At 46.1% G+C, this 18,571-nt stretch overlaps 1 protein-coding gene across 2 annotated transcripts in view; it reads right to left on the minus strand.

Moving 5' to 3' along the window:
* ATG3 (autophagy related 3) overlaps nucleotides 1–18,571 on the minus strand; it is an 888,364-nt gene that overhangs the window by 742,998 nt on the left and 126,795 nt on the right. For both annotated transcript variants that reach the window (XM_069636485.1, XM_069636484.1), the window contains one exon: nucleotides 14,059–14,108. In XM_069636485.1, coding sequence (XP_069492586.1) covers nucleotides 14,059–14,108 — 50 coding nt within the window. The remainder of the gene's footprint in view (nucleotides 1–14,058; nucleotides 14,109–18,571) is intronic.

Consider the following 18,571-nt stretch of genomic DNA (forward strand, 5'->3'; position numbering starts at 1 on the left):
ATCCTTTTTTTCCCCCACTTGTCTCCTGCATTTGCTTTTGTTCTGGGACCACTGTACCCCCCAGCCCCACATAAGGTTCCAGTGTGGGGAGACTTGTCCCCTTAATTTTGGTGCCATGCTTTCCATTGGCTTCACCCCCACCTTACGAGGTGTTTTTTTATTTTTGTATTTTATTTTTGCATTTATTTCAAGCCCCGAGGCAACTGGATGCTAGTTACAGAAAGTGCATAGTGCATTTGTGAAGTGCAAGAATTTGCAAATGGTTACAGGCAAGATTGGTGTGTGTATACTGACTGGTAAAAGCCTCACCTCATGGTACAGGGGGCTACACCAAGTATGCAGTTACAGGTAGATTGAGAGAGACATTGGTATGGGTGCACAATTTGGAAAACCTTGCCTCATGGTATGGGGGCTACATCAAGAATGCAGTTACAGGTAGGTTAGAAGCAACATTTGTATGGGTGCACAAGTTGGAAAGCCTCATCACGGTACAGGGGGCTGCTGCAAGTGTAGTGGGGCATAGGTGGGGGGTATGTAAGGTAACATATGCACACAGAGCTGTCGTAGATGGTTCAGGACGTGCAAGCGCTGAGACAAGAGGGTAGGGAGGAGGAAGGGGAGAGAGGGGATTGGGGGTGACGGAAAACATGCAACAACAATTAAAAGGTGCAGGGACGGGTGGGCGAGTTGCACATAAGGGACACTGCAAATGTAATTATGGCAGGCAAGTAGGAATGACTACAAGCTGGAGAAAGCCACACCACAGCATGGCTACATAGGGGCTACATCAGGCATGCAAAACCATACAAGATTCTGAAAGTCCCTCAGTGGCTGCAGGAATCAATGCAGATGCATCATTAGGAGACCGATGATGAAAGTCAATCAATGGTGCAGATTATTAAGTGCACAGTGCAGCAAGGGCCCAGAGTCAATCACGGCTGCGGGAGGATCAATGCAGAGACATCCTCAAGCTCAGGTCAGAGACAGTCAGAGGTGCAGAAAATGAGGTGCACGGCGAGGATCTGAGTCAAAAAGTGATTGCGGGTAAGAAAGGCGCAAGAACACAGCAGAGTTCCAAGCAATGCAAGGTGCAGGCGAGCGAGGCAGAACCGGGAAATGAAAGTTCACTTAAGAGGTAAGAGGGGGAAGGAGCGAGAGGAAGATGAGGAGAAACATGGAATAGGAGAGCAGTGTCACAATACCTTATAAAAGTGAAGGTTACAGCCACAGCAAGCTGGAGCAACAAGCGGGTAAATAAGTGTTGCGGTACGTAGACCGTTGGATTCAGGGAATCATACTAGTAGGCACCTCTGCACCAGCAGCAACCGGACAGCCCGAGGCAGGCATCGGCCCTTACATGAGGGGCCTTGGGTGGAGAGCCTGCCAGCTAGGACGCTGTACTGCAATTTAGATGGTCATCCTCCAATCAGAGGGGCAGCCAACGATAGACTGCCGGGGGAAAAGAGCATTGCATGGTGTAGAGTGTGGCTGTTCCTGCCAAGAACCCCTAGTGTCCCTTTTGCAATGCGGTTTTGGGTTCACTCGTGAGTCCATAAACCCACCAGTGGAGGAGTGGCCATCTCCCTTTTATGACATTTGTATTTTACGGTTTCCAGTACAAGCCATCTTCCTTTGGGGTGCTGTGGGGCGATTATGTCCCCCCTTCTCTTTGTTATAAGTAGCATTTTCTGCTATTTTGCAGGCATCCTCTGAAAAGGCTGGTCACAGTAGTTACTTTTTAACCTATTTGGTTGCAATAATGCAATAAATTAGTCATATACTCAAAATGGCCCCCTTCTTGTTCCAAGTCTTGTAGATGTCCTGTCCTTGTTGGCCTTCCCACCTTTCTTTATGCACCTTCGTGGGCTTCGCGCAAGAATCCTGCGAAGGCTCTCCTTCGTGTGTGCGGGCAGGAAGTGAGGAGGATGCGGTCTGCACCCAATCCACATTCCCTTAAGGGCTTGGATGTTGCTGGGCCGGCTGGCTGTCAACTATTGGACAGTCATGTTCAAGTTGCAAAGTGTCTTTATTGGAGGGCTGGGGCCACCGCCAGGAACCAAGTCGATCACTAGAGCTGAAGAGAAACAAAGAAGAGGACTGAGGGAGACCAGGGAACTGCTGCAGAAAGCAGCATTAGCTCATCCAATACCAAAAAGTTGCAAATCCCGACGTTCCTATCGACAGGGAAGACCGCTGCGAGGTGCGTTCCTGCCCAAGAATGGTGGGACAAACCCGTCACCTGTCCTGTTCAAGGTACACCGCCAGTTTTCAGTTGTAGGAGCGTGCAGCTTTGCATTTGCTCTGCAAAGCCGGAGACCAGCTGTTAATTGCTGCAAGGATTTCTGGCTGGCCAAACGTCTGAAACACTTTGTAGGTATCCTGTGGCTCTGCCGGGACTTTGCAAATCCACTGTGCTGCCCTCCACCAGGAGACAAGCCTGCAGGAAGACCGAAGTTCAAAAGCTGCGTTGACTAGTTTCTCATGACTCCATCCAGGGTCAATGCAAGTTCATCTGTGAAGATCTCTGCAAGGGTCTTGCCTTCGTCTGGGTGACCTTCTACAGTCTGACGTCTCCAGAGGAACCTAAAGACGACCAGAGGAGAATGCCCTCAAACCCGCGACCCAACAACCCTGCACAGTGACTACAATGGTGATTCTATTTTCCCCAGCGATTTACTGTCACACCTGGGACCATTTCTAACTTTCTTGGGGCTAGAGGACCTTAGATCCCTTGCAGCTCTTGAACTACGTCCCTCCCCATTGGTGCGTTGGGTGTAAAATCCTGGTCAACTTGGCGCAATCTTGGGCTGTTAAAGGATGGTTGTGTACAAGTCAGTACTTCTGTGGGTCATCCTAGAGAACCTCAGGGGTGGTAGTCGCTCTACTTAAGGCCCTTAAGTCCCCATTTTGCTTGGCTGCATTTACTCTGCATTCACAGAACTTCAGCACTTTACCTGCACTAGTTGAGTGGGCCCTCCTGGCTACTCACCTCTTCCCAGAGGAAGCTTTTGGGACACCTAAAAAGACTACCAGAGAGTTGGTACAGGTTAGGGGTGGGCTTCTGAAGTTGCAGTCTATGGTGCTGGGTGCCTTATATTAGAAGGACTGCGTACAATGGAGTGATCAACATCTGTTCTGCCGGCTTCAGTGAATGCATTTATTGCATGAAAAACTGCTTGGAATTCTAAAGTAGTGTGTGTGTCATAGTGGGTTACTAAACTGTGTGTTGGATAAATGTATTAAAGTATTTTTACTTACCTTGAAATATTCAGAAGTGTATTTTAATGTATCATAAAACATTACTGTTATTTGTATAATTTACCTGTGGGGTTCTTGTCCTCAAAGTTTCCGATTAGTGTTAACTGTACTACACAACAGTCCCCACTCCCCCTTTGTTCAGCCTTGCTGCTTAGCACACTACGTAAGAACGCGGCTTTGCTCAACTGGGGTTGTGAATGGCCTTTTTAAAGGGTGTCGAAGGAGGATGATGACACAAGGGTGGCATGTTTATTGCTATAGACCTTTATTGATAGTAGAATAACCCTCACTGTCCCTATCTCTAAGAGGGGTTTCCCTGCTTCAAGCTAATACTAAAGGATCGGTCAGAATGTCTGTACAAAACATAGTCCACTGTCCTGTGTCACAACCTACTTCTATCCCTTTCACTACAACTAAAGAATAATATAATCCAACAAAGTTCCTTCTCCACAAGAATGACTCCCTTATCCTGGTATACGGGTGACACACCTAAAAATGTTCTCTTGCAAAAAGATGACAGGGGGAATGACTCCCTTCCCCTGGCTTGTAGTTCCAGCAATTTGTACAGTCAACCTTCTGGACCAGGAGAATGGCTCCCTTCTTCCGGTACTGGGATTGGTCCCTTTCCCTCTTCCTGCAGCAGTCTGCTTGATTACTGCTTTTGCCGCGACTCTGCGTGTTGTGGCTCATTGCAGTCTCAGCACCATTAGGGGACTGTGCAGTCCACCTCCTCTTGGAGGCCATGCCACTGCCCTGCCTGCTTTCACTGGGCACTGTCCTGGCAATGCAGGACCGCCACGGACTCCCTTAGCCACTCACCAGCATCCTCTGCAGAGCCCTCTCTTCGGGTCGAGTGCAGACTTCGAAGCTCTTGGGTTCTCGGACGAGGATGGAAGACGTAGAGTGCTTCCGTTTCCACTTTATAGGGCTTACTCCGCCCCAGCGTAACTTTAGCACCTGTTGTCAATGGCTCTTTGGTATTACTCATGCCTCCTGTGAGCCACCTCATCTCAGTTCAAGCACAGTCCATATTCCTCAGGTTTTATGTACTCTTCTTCATCCTAGTTTCCGTCTTGGCTGTACCCCAGGCACTACAGAAACACATTGGTTTACTCTCAATATAATGGTTTGAAATGGAGGGGGGCACTAAGGTATGTGGGGGTTCGATGTTGTACCAAAGGTGATTGTCCTTATCCTCAGAGGGGGAATCCCTCTGGTTACTATTCACAAGGTGTTGTCACTTCTCACAAGGGGGAGCACTTTTCCATGACGCTAGGGAGGTGTGGCTGCAGCCCAATAGTTCCCCTAGGGAACTAGGGGGTCTTTAATGCAGGAGGACCTCATGGGGAGCGCCTCCCCCTCTGGGGATAAGGACGATCTGCTAGGGTACAGCCCATTGAATGCTGTTACTCCCAGAAATTCCCTAGCCCTCGCTAATGTCCAGAACCACTACACTGAAAGAAAACCTATGTATTATTGTACCATAGGAGATTAAAGTATTAGGACAAGGAAGAGCACAGGAGACCTGAAGATCATTGACTGTACCAATACCGGTACAAGGTGTTCCCAAGGAGAGATGAGGATTAATACGTCAACAGAGATGAAGGACTTTTGTAATCCCCATGGGTGGAACTGCATACAATGCATAAAGTGGAACAAAGAATGCCTTTGACAGAGTGGATTGGAATTTTCAGAAGGCACCTCTTATTAAATTTGGATTTGTGCCCAAGTATCTGCATGGTTTCATGGCTCTGTATTCGGATCTGGTAGCCTGCGTCTCTGCCAATGGCAACTTCTCTAGTTGGTTTGGGTTGGTTCGTGGCACGAGGCAGGGATGTCCTCTCTCCCAGATCTTGTGCACTCTCTCCCAGGAGCCTCTGCCTCAAACTACGCAATGATCCTGAGTGGAAGACATCTCTGTGGGAGGGGTTGAATACAAACTGGGACTGTACGCTGATGACATTCTGCTCCATCTGAAGAATCCACTGACCTCGGTTCTGGTGGTGGTTGAAATAGAGCGGTATGGGGCCCTTTTGGGCTTGAAGATAAACAGGGGAAATCTATTTTGTTCCCATTGGATCCGCTGGAAGATATTAAACACAAAAAGGGGTGCCTGATTAAAGTCCCTGGTCCTCCAGGCGTAATATAACAATGAAGAAGGTTGCAAGAACCAAGGGGCCATGAATGGTGATGTCCCGAAAAGACAACCGAAACACGTGTAGACATAAGTCTGTGTGACTAAGAACACGCAGGCAGAACCATCACAGAATTTGATAGAGGACTTTTGTTGATCACTGTTTAAAATAAGTAATTGGAGGCCATCCAGGAAGGTGGTCATGAGACAACAAGACTTATGTGTTGTGATAACAAAGTAGGAAGTTGAGAGTGGTAGGAGTGAATCAGTATGAATGTATGATGCAGATAGTTGTTTTTGATAAAATGTTTGATGTTATATTTTATGAAATTTTGATATGAAAATAAAGGTTTTTAGAAATCAACAAACAGTACATTTATTGATATAGATAAATAATTAAATGTTGTGATTAGCTATTCCCTGTTCCGTTGGCCCAATATTGGATTTATCCGCTGGAAGATGAACAGAATCTGACTAGTCTGGGGATGAAGGTAGAAGAGTAGCAGCTGCAATACCTGGGTATAAAAAGGTGACAGGAGAGACATAGGCGGACTATACAAAGTAAATTCTCTGCTCCTCTTGCAGAAGCTGTATAGCGACTTGGAAAAATGGGCCAAATTGACGGTCTCATGGTTGGGGCGGCTAAACGCTACTAAGATGAACTCCCCCCCCCCCCCCCTAGAATCCTTCATATGTTTCAGATGCTCCCTATTCACGTCCCAGGCGATGTGAGGCCAAAGCCCGCCTCCTGAAGTTCTTATGGCAGGGCAGGAAACCGAGGGTGGGGTATGAGGCACAAGTGCTCCCGAAGGAAAAGGGTGCAGTAGGCTGCCCGGACATTTGCCAGTATTATAAGGTGACGCAATTTAGGGTCCTGGTTCCGCACCTGAGGGAATTAGGGAACTGTCAATCTGTGGAGCTGGACAAGGTCCATTTGAGACCGGCGACAATCGGAGAATGGCTGTGGGTGCCGCAGGAGGAGGGTAAGGGAACACCCCATTTTGTGGGTTACCTGGAATATATGGTGGAAGTGCCCAGAAAGTAAGGGCATCACGACCTGGCCGTCCCCCCCCCTTAATCACCTGTGGGTGCTGGGAGTGAGGGCCCGGATTCCGAATCTGGACAGATTTCCGACCTGGTTTGTGGTGGGGCTTATGAGGGTGGGCCAGCTGTGGAGGAATGGTCAATTCATCTCCATAGTGGAAAGGGAGAAGGAGCTGGGAACAGGGAAATTATCTGTCTTTTCATACCTACATCTGAAGGGGTAGTCACGGCCGAAATATGGAGCGATATGGTGCAAAGAGACTTAACCCCCCCTAGAAAACATCTTGGACTTGTCTATGGAAATAAAGGGTCTCCATCGCATGCCAATACAAACTTCATGTGATAAAACTGCTGCATAGATGGCAGTACGATCAGTCTGCCTTTCTAGGATGTTTCCGGATATGAGCCCCCTTTGCTGGCATGGATGCGATGAGCCGGCTGACTACTGTCCCTTGTGAGGGGCTGTGAGAGGGTTCAAATTTATTAGGGTGAGGTCCTCGGGTGGATCAGGGAGCTGGATGGGGCTACCAGAGCTAAATCGCCGTTAATGGTGCGGTTTGGTTTGGAAGACGAGGAGGAGGGGGGGGGGAATACTACGTTAGCCTCCCGGATTTACCTCATTGTCTGCCATTAGCTAGAAGGGCATGCTTAGGGATGCACTGGAAAAGGCTATTGCTCCCGGGTAAGATTGAGTGGATAAATATGGGCAGGAATATATACGTGATGGAAAGGATCACAGCTGCGATACATGAGAGAGGGGAGAATCTCGAATAAGAGTGGGCTGAGTTCCGATCGAGATACATGCCGGAGTGACCAAACATCTGGAAAAACAGGGACTGGGGGGGAGGGGGCTAAATCGAGGAGGAGGTGGAGAATAAGGGGATGGGGATGGTGTCAACCTGTGTTGTGCAAGGGAGAATACGGTCCTTGGTAAAGGATACTGGAGTAGAACCAGGTGTTCTTAAGTTGATGACGGGATGAACCGTAACACATCTGGGGTTTTGGGGTTTACTCAGGGTCAGATGGCAGAGTTAAAATGTTCTTGGGGGGGGGGGGGGGGCGGTGGGGTGGAGAGACGCCCACAGGGGGGTGATACGGGAGGCCATTTTCAAAGTGATCCTGTCATTTTGTGCTTATGTTCTTGCATTTGGCCGTACTGTGCTTTCTTTTTGTTCTTGCAAAAAGGTCAATAAATGTGAATTTTTTTTTTTCCCAAAAGACGAACAAAGGACTATCAAATGTATCAAGCCCGCCTGCGGAGCTGAACGCAGCCGTCAGACGAAGCAGGTATAGCAGATCAACGTGAGAGATTCAAATCAGTCTAGCCGACAAGCGGGAGGAAGATGCAGAGAACACTGGCAAGCAGCTGTGGTAGTTCACTGTTGCATCTGGCAGTACAGACCAGAGCATACGACCGAGAGAGTTAAGCAAGCTGGGCTGTGTGCAGAGATGCCGCGATGCAGATCCGGACGAGGAGAGAAGCCTGAAGAGCGGACCAAGCTGGTCCCAGTCCCAGGAAGCCCAGGTGACGTACCGAAGCCCCCAAGAAGGTAAGGGAAGGTACGGGAGACCCGGAAGAGACGTGAGAGCGGGTAGGAGAGACGTTCGAACAGCTTTCCCTTGGCCCAGTGGGAGTGAACCAACTATTGGGTCTAGCCAGTGTTACTCGTGCCGCCAGCATCATCTTCCTCGTGTCCGTGGCAGACAAACCATCTGATCACCAGGGAAGGGTCAAGGACCCTATTACAAACACAAGAAGGGTCGGCCCCCAACAAGATTACCAGAAGGGTCGGGGACCCTAACAAGAGCAGATAGGGGTCTGGGGCCGGAAAGCAGATGTCAAGAGCATAAGAGGAAATCTACCTCGGGGCAGTGGTAACAAGGAAACCACTGGCCACCAGAGAAGGGTCTGGGACCCCAACAGTGAGAACATGAGCAGAGGTAATCTTTCTCGGCGCAGTGGCAACGAAGAAACCACTGGCCAAGAAGGGAGTCATTCTCCTTGTACCGAAATTTGAGCTGTTATATAGATGCCAGGGGAAGGTAGTCATTTCGCTGGCATTTCTGTTTTAAGAGAACATTATTTTGGACACTATTGAAGGAGCAGGAGAAGGGAGCCATTCTCCAGAAGAAGGAACTTTGTTAGTTTGTTTATCTTTGAGTTGTAGTGTGAGAGATAGAAGTAGGTTGCGACACAGGACAGTGGAGATTAAGTTGACAACATTCTGGCAGACCATTTAGTATTTGTTTTGTGGCAGGGAAACCCCTCTTAGAAGATAGGGATACTGAGGACCTTTTCTATACAATAAAAGTCTATTTATTTTTAAATGTTTTTATTGGCATTTAAGGTCATACATAAAGCAGTTAGGCATAGGTTATGGCTCGTAATATTGATTGCGTGACACATTCGCCAATTGAACAACAAGTGACAACAAAACAACAATAACAACAACTTAGACTGTCCTCTCTCCTGCTGTTATAGTGCGGTCCAATCGGCACGTGTAGACTCAGTATCGGGGCCGTCTTTCTCCGTGCCAGTCTTCGGGGGGTGGCGCCAGCGCGTGCGCAGGTTTGGTGGTCTCATCAGGATGGCTAAATTGCAGTTCATGCCATAACGCTCTGCTCAGGGGGGTTTGAAATTCGTCGAGAAGATCATGTCTCTCATGAGGGCCTTCCAGGACTCTAGTGTTGCACTCGCATCTTCTCCGCCTCTGCTGTTCCCCTCCTCCCAGGCTCTGGTTTCTGCGGCAGTCCATCTCTCCATTTCCTTGATCCAGGGTCCAAATCGCGGGCCTGGCGGCAACTTCCAGGCCATCGGTATTGTTCTCTATCGAGTATGCACGCCATGTCCATAAGTTTGACTAGATGCCTGATTCTACTGAGTCTCAGGTAGGTGCCCAAGAGGCATTCCTTGGGGGTCCATTCGTACCTTTCCAGTCCAGCTTTCCTGGTCTGTTCGGCAGCTAGCCAGAGCTTCTGTGATCTGGGACAGGTGCAGAACATGTGAATCATGTCGGCTTGTTCAGAGGAGCACCATGGGCACGTCCAGGGAATGCTGCCGTTGAAGGTGGATATTCTGTGCTGTGTCATATAGGTCCTGTGGAGGACGTTCAGCTGAATCATCCTGAACCTGGCGTTCCGTGAAACCTCCTTCGGTTGCAGCAGGGCCCGTGCCCATTCACCCTCCATGATTTCGGTTACAATGTCAGCTTCCCACTTCTCTTTCAGGTGCGCACTTCTGGGGTTAGATCGGGCGTTTATTTGGGCATATAGTCTCGATGTCGGCTTCCAGCCGTCGCTCAGGTTGTACATTTCCTGTACAAGAGGGTGTGTCTCCGGCTCCTCGGGCCATGTGTTCCATTTTGCCTTGGCTACATGTCTCACCCTCTGGTACCATAGGAACTGGCCTGGTGAGAGCCCGTCTTTTAATTGAAGCGAGTCAAAGTCTCTGAATGATCCCTCGTCGAACAGGTCTCCCCATGTGTAGAGACCGCAGGTCTCCCAGCTCCTCATCATTGGCAGTTCAAGGGGGGTCTTGCAAACATCAGCCAGAATGGGGATTTCAGGCATGTAGGGGTGCTGAAGGCCAAGCAGTGATTTAACCTTGTTCCAGACCTGTCTCCCCAGCGTCACTATCATGGGTGGGTCGGGGGGTCCCACCAGTGAACTCCATATTACCTCCTTGGGGTGCATTGGCGTCATCAGCCGGTGCAGGAGGCCAGTCTCAGCCGAGGGTTCATCCGAAAGCCACTTGGTGGCATGTGTTAGTTGTGCCGACAGATAGCATCTCTGGAATTTGGGCAGTTGGATGCCGCCCTCAGCATGGGGAAGCATGAGGATGTGCAGGGCGAGTTTGTGTCTCTTCTGGCCCCATAGGATGTCTCGAAGCAGGGATTCCAGTTTCCTGAAGAAGGGAGGGGGGAATATAGTACGCAATGTTGGTGAAGTAATAGAGGAACCTTGGCAATATTATCATTTTGGATATTGCGGCTCTGCCCATCACCGAAAGGGGAAGTTTCGACCAGAATCTGATGGACCTGCGTACCCCGCACAATGCAGTTTCAGTATTGCGCTCGTGAGTGGAAAGTGGGGAGTGAGCAATGGTGAGGCCCAGGTATCGAAAGGCCTCCACCTGCCATTGAATCCCAATCTCGGGCAAATCTTCGATGTCTTTCCCTCTGAGTCTTGCAAGGGGAAAGGAACTTGATTTCTGTCTACTAAACTTTATCCCGGAGTATTTGGCAAAGTTGTCGAGGATGTCCAGCGCGGTGGGTGCGTTCTCTCTGGGGTTCCGTAGATATAGAAGGACATCGTCGGCATACAAGGAGATGTTATCTATTCCGCCGATGTTGATGCCAGAGTCGAATAGCTGCCTCCTGAAATAAATTGCCACTGGTTCCAGGCCCAGGATGTATAGCATCGGCGATAGTGGGCACCCTTGCCTGGTTCCCCTTTGGATGGGCCAAGCCTCCGACACCATACTTCCAGTCTTCACCCTCGCCACTGGGTCGTTATAGAGGACCTCTACCCAACGGATGAATTGTTCTCCGAGTCCAGACTCCCTCAGGGTAGCAACGAGCCATTCCCAAAATATTGAATCAAAAGCCTTTATGGCATCTAGTGAGAGCACAGCTAGATCTTCCTGGTGCTCCGCTGTTTGTGCCATAACGTGTTGTAGCCTTCTTAGGTTGGCAGTGGTGTTGCGTCCTAGGACGAAGCCGTTCTGGTCCTCGTGTATCAGGGATCCTATTACCTTCGAGAGCCTGTTGGCTAGTATAGTTGTGAGGATCTTGCCGTCATAGTCCAGCATCACCAGGGGGCGATACGAGTCGCATTCATTGGCAGGTTTACCTGGTTTAAGCATTGGTATTATGAGGGTCTCTCTCATGCTGCTCGGCAGGGTCCCGGTCTCGTATGCCTCCGTGTACACTCCATGCAGTATCGGGGTTAGGATCCCCTCATAGGCCTTGTAGAATTCCGGGATAAGGCTGTCAGTCCCAGGGGTCTTGTTTGTGGAGAGGGACCAGATCGCCTCCGATATGTCCTCCAGTGTGATGGCTTCTCCCAGCGCATCTCGTTGTTCTTGGCTTAATCTGGGTAGCTCGATCTCATCCAGGGTATCTCTGATATCCGCTTCAGGGATTCGCTCGTTATGAGCATAGAGTTTGGCATAGAAGTTTGAGAAGACATCGTTAATTGCTTGTTGTGATCTTTGCGTTATACCATCCTCATCTTTGATCTCTCTGAGGGGCTGTCGCGGGTTCTCCTTCCTGCATAACCAGGCAAGTATCTTGCCTGGCTTATCTGCTTCCTTGTGTGCCTTGAGAGTCCGTGCAGAGAAGTCGAACTTGTATAGTCTTTCCCATGCAGTCCTGGAGTCCTCTCTAATCTCCTTCAGCTACAATAAAAGTCTATAACCAAAATCATGCCACCTTTGTCTCAGCTTCCTTCTTCGACACCCTTACACTCCCCATGAGGTCCTCCTGCATTAAACCACTCATAGGGGCACTATTGGGTAGCAACCGCACCTCCCTAGCCTCATTGCAAAGGGTTCACCCGTGGGGAGAAGTGACAATACCTGGCGAATCATCACACCTTGGCTAACCCTAGCTTTTCAAGTCCTTCCCCAGATAGTCACTTTGAAGAACCCTCCCAACAGTCTCCCCTGCATTCATTTCTCAAGGCCAGTCATCCTCATTCCCTGAATTAGTAGCCAATCTTGGCTGAGTCTGCTCCATGACATGCTGTTTTGGACTTTATCCTCCTACAGAGGTCAATGCTGTTGCTAGTTTTCTTACCAGGTTACTAACTTCTGGTTTTCTGTGATTTATTAGCTGCTGCCAGCATAGAAAAGCAAATGAAAACATATTTCTTTAAAAAAAAGGAAATCCCTTGCTTCCCGTCAGTATTTATAAAAAGAACAAAAATGGAAATTCAGGTCTCTTGCTTTGATTCTCCAAGCTGTCAATCATGCCTTGCAGGCCCGTCAATTGTTAGACCAAACTAACAGAGGAGGCAATAAATAAAAAGGCATTTATTCTAGTTTGAGTTTGTTTAAATGGTAGCAGAGATATTGCTCAACCCAGAAACAATAACCAGTAAATCCAATGTTTTTAAGGGAAAATTGGTCTTGGATTCATGTGCAAGAACCTATGTCAGCTAGACTCCACTTTAACATCATCCATCGCTAATGTACATTTTTCTTTTTTTTTAAAATGTAGAAAAATACTAGTTGAAAACTAATTTTGTAGAGCACAGAGTAAATATGGATAAATACAGACAGAAAGGTCTGACAATACATGCCATAAAACCGAGAAACTTTGATATATCTCAGAACAAGGAGGAACAACCACTGCTGGAAAATTCCTGTACCCTTTGTGTATCCCAGATAGAATATATTTCCTCCAAGTATAAATGCCAATGAATACATATGCTTAAGGGGAAGTGCAGACTAGATTGCACACTGCGATACACATGAAATGTAATTTTCAGTAAGAACTCAATTTGGATATAGCATAAGATCAATCCCCCATGAAGAACACTGCTAAATGCAACATTCTGTAAAGACTAAGACAATGAGACAAGGGATTAATAGCAGATGTGTAATTAAGTTATGATTTGGAGTTCCTTTATTTCAGGGGTCTGCAACCTGTGTCTCGCCTTCTTTTTTGACTATGCTGGATAGGGCTGATGGGAGCAGAGGTTCAAAATATCTGGAGAGCCAAAGGTTGCAGATCCCAGCTTTGTTTAGTAATCTACGCGTTTAATATTTATGTGTGTGTAGATATTCGGAGGAATGTATACCTGGGGATGCAAAAGCTACTGCATTAGTTTACTGATAGAAAGGTTCCCTGTCCCCCCCCCCCCAACAGAACAGCTGGAGACTCTGCAGCATGTCAAAGATCTCGAAAAGCACTAGAATTAGGAAATACATGCTGGAAAAGTACTCCAGAGTAGAGCAGGAAGTGGGCACGGCCAGAACTCATGAGGGCATTAACCAGGTAACAGGTCTCCTGTCTAAACATGTAGATAGTTGCAAGAAACGAGGAAAACTGTTGCAGTAGGAAGGACAGATATTTTGGAATTAGACTGAATGCTGCAATAAACAATCTACAAAAAGGTTTTATTCAGGGTCAAACGTACAGATGGAATTAGGTATTTGTAACTAAAACTATAATATGGCTTAGGATGATTTACGCTACTGGAAGGGCCAGCAAAGAATCAGAACACAGACGAAGGGCAACTTATGGCATACAGTAGTAAGAACGGAAAACATGTGTTTTATGAAGGCATATTTACATATTTGAAAGACTGAAGCAGATGCTATTTATGGTGCGGTATAGAACTCCCCTAAGTAAACTATGGTAAGGGCATGCCACAGTATTTATAAATGCGAAATACCATGTTTCCAAACATGATGATACATTTTTAAATAAAAACAAGGACAGCTTTATGCTTTTGAACCGTACTGATTGAAGACAGCAGTTGGTAAATTCCGGCTTAAAGGATGTACTTGACGGCTCTCATCAGCAATTACACAAATATTATGCAATTGCCGCTTGCATTCTTTGACCACATCCGCTTTGCACTCAAGAATCCACTTCCTCTTTATTTGGACTTACCATTGCCAAGTAGGGCAGTGGTGCACTAAATGTTCTCCGGCTGCCAAAAACTGTTGGGAAAACAGAAAAACAGATGACTAGTGCTGGCAAACTTTGTCCTTGAATCTATGTAAGCAGTTTTCCTTCCACCTTTCAGTTCCAAAATACACGTGACCTTTTAACTACTACTTCCAAGCCTCCAGAAATATAATACATAATAAGAACTGTGTAACAAATGTCAATGGTGCTGTCAGCGGAGCAGATATACTGTATGAAAGTGCAAATAATTAGAATGGCTGCCAACATTAGGTATGTAACGTAGCTCCATTTTGCTCTCATGGCTTACATGGAATCTGTTTAACTGTTTGTATGGTTCACATATGCCTAAAGGTAAAGAATTCCTTGAACATGGTCTTGGACTAGGGGTCATTATCACAATGCATGCAAGCATATTCAGTTTGATCAGCTTTTTCTTGCTGCCCACCACTGAAACATACATTGGTCTTTTCTAAACCAATAATACAACATGTTTCTAAAGTATTTGCAATTTGATGGATCAGTAAATCTACAGATATACTAATCAGTGTGCAATGGGCGCTATTACAAAACAACTTTATATAAAAACATGAATACACCCAACCACACACGCACACAGCAGGGCTGCGTCAGATTGCCCTACGGTACCCTTTCTCAATAGTGAAGTCCAAATTCTTTCTGCTACCAGAATCTCCTGATGGTGCTTGTAGGAAATACAATTCTTACTCTACTCCCACTTTCATTGGGACATAGAACAGTATTTTAGCAAATGAAATAGGTTTAGAACATTTGTTGGCAACGGCTAACTAAAGAGCAAAAGGGAAAAGGTACAGTTTTTCAACCTAAACTATAATTAAAATCTAAACAAAATCATATATGGGAAGCATGTGGATTGTATGCAGTGAAGTCTCTGACTACATGTCCAAAGAATAATTTTCCTTAAGTTTATATAAAGAAACAAAAAAGGTTATTTTACTTGGTGTGCTTAAAACAGAAGTTAACTGTCTGGGGACTGGCTTGTTAAAAATATTGAAATTGTTTTGTATATGTAATCATACCAATTATTTTTCTCGATCAAAAATGGTTCTGTCATGAATCTAGCTAGAGCTTCAAAGTGTTATAGTTAGCTATTCCTGCACACAATGTGGAATTTTATGTTTCTTAGGTCAGAGACTTGAATTTGAGATTGCAAATTAATGCAGGCTGGGGCACACAATAATTCACCTTCTCTTCTGACAGGATCCCATAGATATTTTCGGTTTAGTACATTATTTTGCTAAATGAGATTTACGATTACAAGGAAGGACAAATTAAGTTCCGATGTGGGAATTTTGCCCATTGGTGGTGGTATGGTAGCTCTGCTGTTGACCTGGGTTTTAATGCCAGACTATTCCATTTAATAAACCATTTAATAAACCGAGCAATCCAAGAGAAATCCGTTACAATTCCACATGGGCAAAACGTGGAGTCCACTGAAAAATGCCACATGAGTGAAGCTCTACATATAAACGACAACATTTTTTTTACAAGAAATATCAATGTAGGTGGTGAACCACTATTCAGAAAAACAGTTCAGTATTAGCTTGATGCGAGTTTGTGGTTTTCTTAATGAAGCGTTGAAGAAGAAACAACTTAGTAAAACTTTACAAAAATGGTGATTCTACCAATGGTCCCATAGATGAGATCTAAGAAATTCACCATATGGGCTTCTGTCACTAGAAAGCTGTTGTGGGTGAGATTCACAAGAAGTTAACCACGCAGGGTTGTCAGATGAGGAAAACATTGTTAGAAATGGATGGAGGCGACTCAATCCTTTAAGCAATGCAGCCGTTTCTATTTGATTCTTTCAACCACATTTACCTCATGGTCTTCTACTTGGAGACTGGTTAGTCCTCTGTCTTTTGGGAGATATATACATTGAAGGGAAAAGTCGACCAAGAAGAGTCGAAGTAGAAGACCACCAAAGTAAATATGGTCAATGGAATCCCTGCATACGGTTTCCTTATAAAATTATACCATTATGATCACTCAGATTTGGGGAGAGGTTGATCTCCAGCTTGAAAAATGAGCTAAAAGTATTATTGGCCAGACTATTCTGAGGTGATTTCATCAACCAGTGAAAAACAGGATGGAACCTAGTCAGTGACTTAAGCCTGGCAGCACATCTTCCACTTGCAGCTATTAAAAGACGGGGATAATATGCCGACAGAACAGGTATTTAAAACCAGTTGAGTGATCTACAAAGTGCCCTTTACGGTGGACGCCGAAGAATCGTTCATTTGGGTAGATTGTTTTATGGAAAAGGTTCTCAAATTTGGGTTGGGTCCGGAGATGGTAAGAATGATCAAGATAAACTATGCAACACTAATAGCTCGGGTGGGGGTGAATGGAAGTCTCGCAGAAATGTTAACTCCACAGACAAAACAAACAGTGCAGAGTGCGGTGTGAGTGCAGTTGTAAGGAACCCTCCTGCTTTGATACAATATTGGTGTACGAACCTCCCTGGATGTGACACACTGGATGGGAAACCTCTTAACGCCTGCAGCCTGGCAAAGCGCAGAAAGTACGGCGTCAGTGCAGTTGTACGCGGGGGCGGCAAGATCTGCTCTGGTAGCTATGTGTCGAAGAAGGTATGCTTTTTATCAATATTATTCACTCCCCGACGGTTAATTGCAAAAACGATGCGGTAAGCGCATCTTCCGTGAATCGCAACTCTAGGATCCACAGCTCGACCTCAACACCAGTCAGAGAGACTGTGGTGCGAAATTCCCCTGTAAAGGGTGACTATACGCAGACATCTACTAATATTAAAAGAAAAATTACAGATTAAAAAAAAAAACTGAAGTGCTAGTGAGGGAGCTATGCCCTCAACAACTCAGCTTATTCCGTTGCGGATAGAGTCATGCTTTAAGGTGATGAGCCCTCATGCGACTAATCCTTGTAGTCCTGTTGAGAGAAATCTGGGTGAGCCCTACCGTGAAAGGTCAGACAATCGATAATTCGCTAGGGTCTCAAACAGCACAGCACTCTTCACCACTCAAACGGATGACCAACACGACTTATCCCTGGATTCTTTCCAGTCTTCATGTTCTTCCCAATCAATGCCACAACTACACCTGGCATAGCCTTTGCAAGACCTAAATGCTGACTCTCTAGCAGCCCTTAACTGTGTACTTAATGTTTTGGTCAAATTATATGAACTCAAGCTGCGAAGATAAGTCGAACAAAATTATTTTTTAACAAGATCCAGGAAAGAAATCAAGATTCCGGTGGAAGGGGTTAGTTGCCAGCTGGAAAGCTTTGGGCACATTAACGAGTTAACAACTAGAGCTGGGGGAAGAGATGCTGTCTTGCTTACAACTCAATGAATGCCCCAGTTCAACTCCAGGCACACCTCCTTCAACAGCATCTTTGCCAGAGTTCACAAGACAGTCAACTGCCCTGTGAAGCACCGTCTATCTAGTCGCTTGTGCCTTCTTTGATTTGGTTGTCCATGCAAGCAGGTGCTCACAAGAAAAACAAAGTTTCATCTTCTACCAATAACTAAGAAAACAAAAATGTTGAAGAAAATAAACAAAAGTTTCTCCACCATTTTCTTTAGAGCTCTACTTTATATAAAAAAACACTCAATGAGTGGCTAGGAGCGGACCCGAAAATGACTACGTACAGCAGGAGGGGAGGTTGGAGACGAAACCTGCAATAGTGAGCGATGATGTTGTAGCATTGTATATTTCAAATAAAAGATGGTTATGGAAAGAAACTGAGAATGTGCTCTAAATGACTTAGGGGTGTATTTGAAAAAGTATTTTACCTCTGTGGGGTTAATGCTGGGTAATCTGGAAATGTAGGAATGGCTAGAAACTCAGAGGTTGTGAATGTTGCAAGTGAAAAACAGAGACATATCTGACATTGGTTAAAGATTTAAAAGGGCAAGCTGGGAGGCAGATAATGATGCCACTTGCTTCATCTCACTACATTTCTCTAAGCTAGGGAGAAGGGAATGTGCAACTTTACAGCAAGGTTAGAACAAGAGCGAAGAGAAAGTATAGATTTATTAAGCTTACGGTGGGGCCTGGTGAAACTCCTTTGTCATTTGGGAAAATGGAAGAGCACAGTGGATGCGTATATTATATATCAAATCCATATGTAGCCAAAATCACTGCGGTCAACCTCTCTCAAATAGCTTGAGCTTTTGGGCTAAAGCTTGGCTAAGCTTTCAACCTATCAAAAATAGGTTGTACTATCCACTCCAGCCAAACACTCCCAGTTGCTGGTAAGTAGGATAGTAAAAAGTTGCCCAAGCACACTAGAGCAACTTGGTAAAAAAACGTGCATTTAATCTTTGTTGACACGAGCATCAAATGTCATAAAATTTCTTGCATCAATTCATGCAGACCAGGTCTAAAACCATGAAACTCACCCCACCGGGTGGAAGTTGCCACGCGTTCCGCTCTATTGAAAGAGCTTGGTCAGGATAGTTATTCTTTCACCAAACATA

Source organism: Ambystoma mexicanum, chromosome 7p (genome assembly GCF_040938575.1).
Source record: "Ambystoma mexicanum isolate Mex_15411 chromosome 7p, UKY_AmexF1_1, whole genome shotgun sequence".
Taxonomy (NCBI): Eukaryota; Metazoa; Chordata; class Amphibia; order Caudata; family Ambystomatidae; genus Ambystoma; species Ambystoma mexicanum.